General features: G+C 44.2%; 1 protein-coding gene across 2 annotated transcripts; it reads left to right on the top strand.

The window, feature by feature from the left end:
• The first annotated feature begins 952 nt into the window (after positions 1-952).
• LOC144135408 (sulfotransferase ssu-1-like) lies at positions 953-6486 on the top strand. Of its 2 annotated transcripts, none has more exons than XM_077668071.1 (2): positions 953-1085; positions 5155-6486. In XM_077668071.1, exon 2 carries the CDS (start codon positions 5172-5174, stop codon positions 6111-6113), a length of 942 nt encoding a protein of 313 aa, XP_077524197.1. In that variant the 5' UTR covers positions 953-1085; positions 5155-5171; the 3' UTR covers positions 6114-6486. The 2 variants fall into 2 exon arrangements, with proteins under 2 accessions (XP_077524197.1, XP_077524198.1); XM_077668072.1 differs by having other exon boundaries at positions 960-1031.
• Positions 6487-8847: the final 2361 nt, after the last annotated feature.

Raw genomic sequence — 8847 nt, 5'->3', positions numbered from 1 at the left:
ATGGTGTGTTTCTAGGATGCCCCCGGTGAAAGGAGGTATCCAACCCAGGTCATAGTTCCGACAGGCCCCTTCTAGTCGGTAATGATGTGTTTCTAGGATGCCGCCGGTGAGAGTAGGTATCACACCCAGGTCATAGTTCTGACAGGCCCCTTCTAGTCGGTAATGGTGTGTTTCTAGGATGCCCCAGGTGAGAGGAGGTATCCAACCCAGCTCATAGTTCCGACAGACCCCTTCGAGTCGGTAATGATGTGTTTCACTTCAGGGAGAAAAGGGCGTGCGAAACGATTAGAGCACGAGATTTGTTTCCTCAAATCACTGTTCCAGCGCTGGAATCAGCGCATGAGCAGATCACGAGGTATTTTATTTAATATGGCGGGGGCTTTCTCTGCAATCCAGAAAAAATGGTTGAATTTTGGCTCTGCTGAGCGTAGTTATGCGTGCGAAAGGCTTTGTTCGGCTCATAAAGACGAACACATCTTTTGCGTTGTTTGGCATCGTTTATTATTTTTTCATTCTTGACAGTTTAATCTTACACACACGGCATTGCGTGCGCAATGTATGAAAGTATGTTCTGCATAAAACGCAGGTGCACTTTGATGCGCTCAACGGAAGGCTGGTTGTGTTCCATGCGACGCCTGAAGTGTAGCTCCGGCGGATGTGTGCTCCTTCGCCATCGACGCGTGGCGGAGAGGAGGAAAGGAGGCATCGCAGGTGCACGACCTACTCTCTCCGTGACGTCACACACCTTCACCGAGGGTAGCGGGAAAGCGTCTTCCGGCATCGCATGCGCACGGCATGAAATTGGGTTCTTAATGGGAGCAGTACTCCTGAAACGCAGTTTCCGTTGCAAATTTTTTAGTGGGTAAAGAACAAATGATGAATTCTACTGAAAAACAACGTCCTGTTTTTATAGCAAGCACAGCCTACTTTAACATATGTCAGCTGTGCGCATGATGAAGAGGCGAACAGTTTTTTTTGCATTTTATACGAAAAAAATCGAGTTTCCGGTGGCTATACTTGCAATATGCATGGTAAGCAGCGACATTTTGCATAGACTTGTCTCTATTGCCGAACGCCACGATACGGTAAGAATGCTCTGCTTTCAGCGTTTTGCATGTTCCCTCTTGCTTCAAGGTAGATTAAATAATGCAGGACCGCACCTTAAACCAGTCAGTCGAAGGTGTATGCAAAGGTATATTTCTAATCCAGCCAAACACGATGCGGCAATGTGCGTGATGCACACGGGTCTGAGCAAGAGCATAAAGTGACAAGAAGGCGTCATAAGTCACATGCGGCATATTGTGCTCACAGAACTTCTATACATATACGACTGCTTCTCTTCCACGGACTCAAGTTTTTTTTTTCTTTTGAGGTAGCCAAACTTAACGACAACCTCCGGATACACACCTATACGGTAAAATGAAAGGAAAAAAATATCGTTTTGCATTGTGCAGGCGAAATCATTCCCATCCCCACCCGTATTCAAACTGAAACTGGTCTCTGGCTTCAGTGGGAACGCAGCATGACAGCATCGTCAGCGCCATCAGCATGCTTTCCCCGTCTCCTCTGTTTTCTTCTTTCGGCACCAGCTTTTAACAGTGACGTCTGTTGTCATACGCGTCCACGGAAAACGGCCGTGTCAAGCTTGCAAAAAGCGTGGTGATCTACGGCGCCTTTCTTGCAATCCGCAGGCGCTTCGAGCCTATGCGTTAGGGTTGTAGGCTGATAACTGAGCATAACAGAAGGTGTTCTACGCTGGCCGCTGCTAGGAGCACTACTGATTGTCATGGCTGGCTGAGTGCATCCTCATATTTTTAGGAAATATCAGAATGTAAGCTCAACAGGTCATCGCGGGAGCGTGTTTGTGGAAAAGTAATCGACTTTGATTCCTTGAGAAGGCGAACATGCAAAGAAATTTCGCATTCCCCCTTCGTCAAACACACTCGCACGTTTTATTAGTTTAAACGAAAACACTTGGCTTCACTGCAACAGCTACAAAATCTTTTAAAGTGCTATCCATCCCGTAGCTACACGCATGAATAGGTAACGCTTAGAATTCTACCCCCTTTATCCTCTCAGACTGAATGTTGGCACAAGTGGCGGCACAGCGCCGCTTGATGGACTTCGTGCTGGTGGGTTCCGCTTTATAAGCGCCATTTTTCATATAAACCCACAAATAAATTCACTGAGGCGAAGAGAGGCGATAACCACGGCCGCTCAGTGCAATTGGAGCGCCGCATTCAATTCCCGAAAATTGCAGCCGAGGAAGTGAGCATCAGGTGGCGAAGATTGGGCTGCTGCCAGGTCATGAGGATGGCTTGTATCGCGCAGCACAAGAATCAAATGGCCAGAAGTAAAGTCTTCCGCATATCCGTGAAGTTTTGCTTCCCAATGATCTACCATGTCAGTATTTCTTCAAAGAACTATCTTGAAACAGTCCTGTCATTTAAAATAGACTGTCTGACATGATTTGTGCTGACAGGTCCAGTGGGGGTTGGCACTGGGCCAGTAGCGGCCATTGTGCAACTTCACGGTTGAACTTCTGCAGAAGTGAGCCACCTTAGTCCGAATAGTTTCTTTCTCAAGTTCAGGTTCGCAGTGTTTTTGAATTAAGGTCCAGTTGCTGAAGAACAGGAGTCGCTCAAAATCCCTTTCTTGCATAGATGGTGCAGGATGATGTGTAAAACGTATAATCGATGCTTTATAAGAACTCGGCATAGTGATCTCTGAGTCGTGGCGGACGTCGCAATGGCACGAATGCTGACAACCGGCTTGAATGCCACGTTTAAAAGGGCACTGTTCACGACAGAGCCCTACTGTCTTTCCTTCACTGCCACGTAACAGGGAAAGCTACGCCAGTAGACAGCTGCCTGAAATTTCGGTGCTAGCTTCTTCGCGTGTTTCGCTTGCCAAGGGCTTCCGTTGGCCAAATAACCCAAATTCAATACATTGAGCAGGAGTTTATAGATAGATTTTTTCTTCGTTTGAAAAATTTGTTTACATCGTGTTCTCCGTGTCTACGAACTTCAATTCGCAATAGACGCTTAGCTTTGGCACAAAAAGGTATTATTTTAGTTTATAGGCTGATCAGAATTTTTATTAAAATCACTATATCTCGCTGCTGGCTGTTTATTCATGAGAAGTATAGCTGCATCAACCGCGTAACTTCTTGTTTTCTTATTGGCAGTGTAGTTCGCCTTTCTTGTTTATTTCTGTAGTAATAAAAACCACAGTATACACTAATTATTTTTGTTGTTACTTATGAGATACGTGGTCAGAAATTTTGTTAGCCTATTCTTCATTGCAATAGCGCCAAATGACTACAACGTGCCACCACAGACGACCATATCAGTAATTCTCGAGCGCATGACTTGCACTGGCATTAGCGCGCCGGAGCTCTGACCACTGTGTGAAATAACATGCTTAGTTTGTGGCAGCATACGCTTCATCACCATGATCTGTAGGCAGATCGTGAAGCATGAACTTTCCGGGGCTCCCAGCCACATGGTCGAGCATTCATTTTAAGGTATCTGGCGGGGGCTCTTTTTTTAGCCGCTCCTTATACAACACCCCTCCAACGGACGCTAACATAAAAATCTTAACATAGGAATGGATATGACTCGGTTAATTGCAAGAAATGAAATTCACGTATATTATCCACGCAGATGGCATTACGCTATACTAATGTGGGATTAACCCCCCAAATTTAGTTAAATTCTTACTTTGAGAGGAGTCATTTTTCCCGGCAAGTCGAGTAAGTCGTTCCTATTTGTTACAATGTTTGTTGCCCATAGTAGAGAACTATAGGTAATGTGGGAAATAAACAGAGCATGGCATATATTTGTAGTTTGGCTCTCACGAGGATCAAGGAGCGGCAGCGTGAAATTAAACCTGTGAGATCATGCAGCCTTTTGTAGATATAGGCTATATGAGCCTTTGATTTAAGGTAAGAGAAAATGTGTACACCGAGAATCTTAAGTTCTTCAACAGTTTGTAGGCGTTGGTCTTGCATTATGTACATATGACGCACAGGAGCTACTTTATTCTTAGGATGAAAGGTAGTAGCTTTGGATTAAATTACATTTACCTCGATCTGATTTAGCCTCACGCATGCTAAAGCTTAGTAAGGAAGTCATTACAGTTTAGTACCTTGTGGCAGACATTATTTCGAGAAATAATTAGGGTGATATGGTTTGCACTGATGAATTCAATTTAGGTGTCAATACTTAAAATAACATTAATATAAGTGTTCAACAGTAGATGACTAAATAATTTGTCCTGGTGCGCCACTTCTCACTGGTAAAATATATGACATCTAAACATACACTCTCTCCCTTTCTTTCAGTATTTTGTAGGTGTGCACAGTGAATTTTGTATCAAAATTCGAAATATTTTAGCGACAGTTTGGGAAGACTATGACTAGCTTCTAGAAATTGCCTTCATTTCTGTAATAAATAAGTATCATGCAGATTCAAATGAACTTAATGTAAGCGATTCGTAGGTTTCTTCGAATAGTCGCCGTTAATTGAGAATTGCAACTAAATTAACTTAGAGGTGCACAAAATGATAACATCAGACACCACCTCCTTACCCTTCTGGGCTCAACAGCATAACGAGTGTTTTCGTTTTGGCACAACTCACACCATAGGCTGCATAAGAGGGCTTTCGTAAAGCTACCGACCTCCTCATTCGATGACACTCTACGAGCCGCCTGCGGTAGAGCAGGCTGTTGCACGTGCGGCGCCAGAGCTGAAACTTGCGGGGAGATGGAGCACTCGCTTACACTATCAAGGTTAGGGTACACAAAGCACGAATTCACTTGAAAGTCGAAGAGGGGACCGACGCCGGCGTAACTGAGTTGGTAGAGGAGAGCGTGTGACATGTAGAGGTCGTGGTGTGGATCTTATACATGACGTGGTTGTCGTCCACTTTACGTGAAATTATCTTCTCTAAAAAATCTGAGAAATAATTGCTTATTTTGCTTAGTACCACATTAAGAACAAAATATTACACTCTGTTTTGCTTTTCTTGGTTTCATTGATGGTTTGCTTTTTTAATGATTGCCATGTGATTGTATATGCAATCACTGCACATTAATGCACATCAGCGTAACTGACATTTATGGTTCTCACAGATAGTGCTAAAACTTTGCAGGGCAGCAAGAGTGAAAAATGGACATGCCGGCAAATAAAAATGTGGACGGAGTGTGGGTGAACGAGTTTTTCCACGAGGACCTCTTGCGCAGCGCGATTTCCTACAAGCCGCATCCAGGGGATATATTTGTCGTATCCTACCCCAAGTGTGGAACAACGTGGACGCAGTTCCTTGCACTGAGTATCCTACACAGGGGCGAACCTCCCAAAACGCCCATCGAGTTCTTGTTGGCTTCTCCGTTCCTGGAGGTTATGGGCGCTGAAGCAGCCGAAAAAATGGTGAGGCCGGGGCCCATCAAGACGCACCTACCTTTTCACAAGGTGCCTTTCTCGAGTGAGGCTAAATACATCTATGCTACAAGAAATCCGTATGACGTGTGCGTTTCCTTCTACTATCACGTCGTAGGCTTCACACCTAAGAGTGTAGAGGACGTGTCCTTTGGACGGTTTCACGAACTTTTCATCTCGGGGAGGCTGAATTTCGGCGACTACTTCGACCACCTGTTGTCCTGGTACGAGCACCGAGATTTGCCGAACATTCTATGCTTTACATACGAAGATATGAAGAAGGATAGCACCTCCTGGACGCTAAAGGTAGCTGACTTTCTTGGAGAACAGTACGGAAGTGAACTTCGGAAGGATCCTGCATTACTGCACAAAGTGGTAAGCGCCTCGAGCAAGGAGAACGTGAATCAAGTATTCAGCGGGGAAAGGGCCTTTCTAAAAAAATTGTGGAGCCTCCCACCCGAAAAAGCCATTAAATCCTTGGAAGTGCAGCGCAAGTTCGCGGCTGAATTGCCGGAGATGCATGAACAGAAACAGTTTGTCCGCAAAGGTGTTGTTGGTGACTGGAAGAATCATTTCACGCCGGATCAGATCGAGAAGACTAAAACCTGGATCAGTGAAAAGACACGGGGATCGGACGTTATGCAACTGTGGAAGAACTGTGATTTGCCTTAACATTACCAAGCAATAAAACATGAACAGGAAGAGGGAAAAAAACGCCTTCAAAAGTTTTCGTTTGTTCAAATGTTGAACTGCTTGAAGGCCAGAATATAGATGAATATTATTACTCTTTTCTATTACGAATCCACTAATGCGTGTTTGTGTTGAACGCAGCTCACAACAAGACTTCCGATAGGTGTGAAGAACAAGACGAATTTTCTTCATGTCTTTTTGTGGGAAAACAGAACACTTCTTCAGGCATGGCGCCGAAGAACAAGCTAGCGTGTCCAGCACTACTCTGCAGAGTGAGCAAGGATGCAGTGTAACAGAGAACTTAATTTCATGTTTCGTTCAGTCTAAATAAAGAATCGGCGACTGCAGCGCTTTAATAAAAAACCTGTCTGTTAATAAACTTTGGAGTAAAACGCAGGCGTTCTTGCACTTTAGGGCAGGATGGGTGCATTAATACTTAATGAAATAGAAAGAAATATAACAAAGACAAGACGGTAGCTTCGAAATTTAACTCTTACTAAAGGATACTGACTTTTGGGGCTAAAAATAAATAAATAAATAAACCTTAACCTTTATCATTCGCCTTTCGTCTTACGATGACCTTTGACCTTGGAGTGAGTTGTCAGTTTTGTGTTAGGGCAAGTGGGAGGGTGTCATGTGAGTAGTAACGTGGATGACGTCGCGTAACCATTGCCGTGAAGCTGTCGCTGAATATGATGTTTAACTATGCTAAAGCTCTGCCAATTTTTTCACTGTCTTTCTGACAGAACGAAAAAAAATTTATGGAGAAAGGGAGGGCGGTTGGTGGATGTGGTACTTTGCGCTGTGGCCCACGTGACTAGCCACATATTTTTCAAGAAAGGGTGGCTGGCGAAAGCCGCTGAGAAAAACCCCCCTACTGCTAACATACCACTTCATTCGCTATATCAAGAACAAGACGGGACTCTCCAGCTGCAATTACAGCAATTGAAACTAGCTCGATCGCAGCGACGAACAAGCTCAAGTACAGCTCAAGCTTTTCTGGGCGTCAGGAGGCTTTGGTTAAGCTCATTAGCTCTCTTCTTGAGTGATAACAGTGGACTTAGGGATTGAGACATGAGGTGTCCCTTCATCGGTTGCCTGCGCTACTACCTCGATTAATGTACCTTCACCACCGGGAATTGTCACGAAGTTATATTACGTAATGCGTTTCGCAGGTCCCAGGAGATAAGCGTGACAGATCAGCGGAGCCGTCAAAAGTAAAGAAACAAATCATGAAATTTTCAAGTCCCTCTTCATTATGCAGAAGTATCAGACTGTAGCATGCCATGGTTCGCTAACTCCGAATGCAATGTCTTAATTGTCTTCTTTTCATTTTTCACAATGAAAGCGATAAAATTCCAGCAAAAGTGCACCTTTATTTGAAAATTACAAAAACATAGATGTAGGCGTGCTAAGTCTCCTGCAGTAAATGCATGTAGTACCACTGCCCTGAAGTTTACGTTACGGAGTTGTTTTTACAAAGCCAGAGCGCTACTCCTCGGCGTACAACTTGCGATTTCGATGTTGATAAGGCAATGACCTTCAATGCTTCACAAGGTCAAATTTAACAATTGCGTGGTAGTATGGCACTAGCTATGGTAGTATGGGCACGTGTTCATATGTATATGACCACTGTGAACTAGACCGTGACCTTAGCCTTGACCTTGACCTTCGATTTGAGACAGCGGGCACCACTTAGGCAATGACCTTCAATGCCTCAAAAGGCCAAAACGAACTTCACTGTTTGATGGCATTGCCCAGGCCTAGTATGACCATGTGTTCGTATATTTTCGATCATTAGATACCTGACCTCGACCTTTACCATTGACCGCTTACCTTGACCTTGACATTTCATTTGAGACATTAGAAAGCGTGCTTAAGAGAGCTTTCGCTCGTATAACTAGGTTCAAGCCAAGTTGAATCTCAGAGATTTGTTTTTCTCGATCAAGCGCAAATTGCGAAAATTAAGCGTCTCTCCCGTAACTTGTTTTTATAGGCTGAAATTGCTCAATATGTAAAAAAGCCGTGGTACCGTGCCTCTTGTTTTCCTGTTTCGCTTTGGGACTGATACCGCGCGGCTGCGGGAGCACCGAAACCAATTCGTCGCAGGTGCATGAATAGTGACGTTTAGAAATGAGGGAAGAACGATGCAACAAAGCCTATGATGAGATTTACTTTTCTGATTAGTTTAAACTTGCAGCTGCCTTAGACAGCAACGGTGAGCAAAAGAGTTAGAAAATACAAACAGAAAAATTTCTTCCGTCACAAGAGATTTCCTGGGATGTTTTTTTTATCAGAAACTAGTAGCAACAACAGAATTGAGTTTGCACGGCGAACCTGGGCCCAAAATGTCACTGACGAGGACGCTGTTCTACGTGCTACAGGTTTTCCTGGGTTCCACCGCGTTGCAAACAGGACACGTGTGGCCCGATGACATCTGTGGCTGCGGTGCAAATCCCCTTCACGTCGACAGCGCATCGGACGTGTCGTAATTTGATGACACTGTTCTTCCAGCGACGAGATTCATCCACCATATGAATGTTTTACTGCTTGCAATTTGCTTCTTTGTGGCGATGTCGAAACGAATCCTGGCCCGAAACAAAAGGAAGTTATTGAACAAATATTAGACGATCAGATTCCTCTTCAAGCTGAAATCAGTGAAATGATAGTAGAGCCAGTTAAGACTCTATATGCATAAAATACAGAAAAAGCTGAA

Source organism: Amblyomma americanum, chromosome 5 (genome assembly GCF_052857255.1).
Source record: "Amblyomma americanum isolate KBUSLIRL-KWMA chromosome 5, ASM5285725v1, whole genome shotgun sequence".
NCBI classification, from domain to species: domain Eukaryota; kingdom Metazoa; phylum Arthropoda; class Arachnida; order Ixodida; family Ixodidae; genus Amblyomma; species Amblyomma americanum.
The sequence above is the reverse complement of the archived record's forward strand: the minus strand, read 5'-3'. Positions and strand labels throughout refer to the sequence as shown.

Bases quoted from the DNA above. Each gene is read 5' to 3' on its own strand.
- LOC144135408 (XM_077668071.1), top strand. From the start codon at position 5,172: ATGGACATGCCGGCAAATAAAAATGTGGACGGAGTGTGGGTGAACGAG.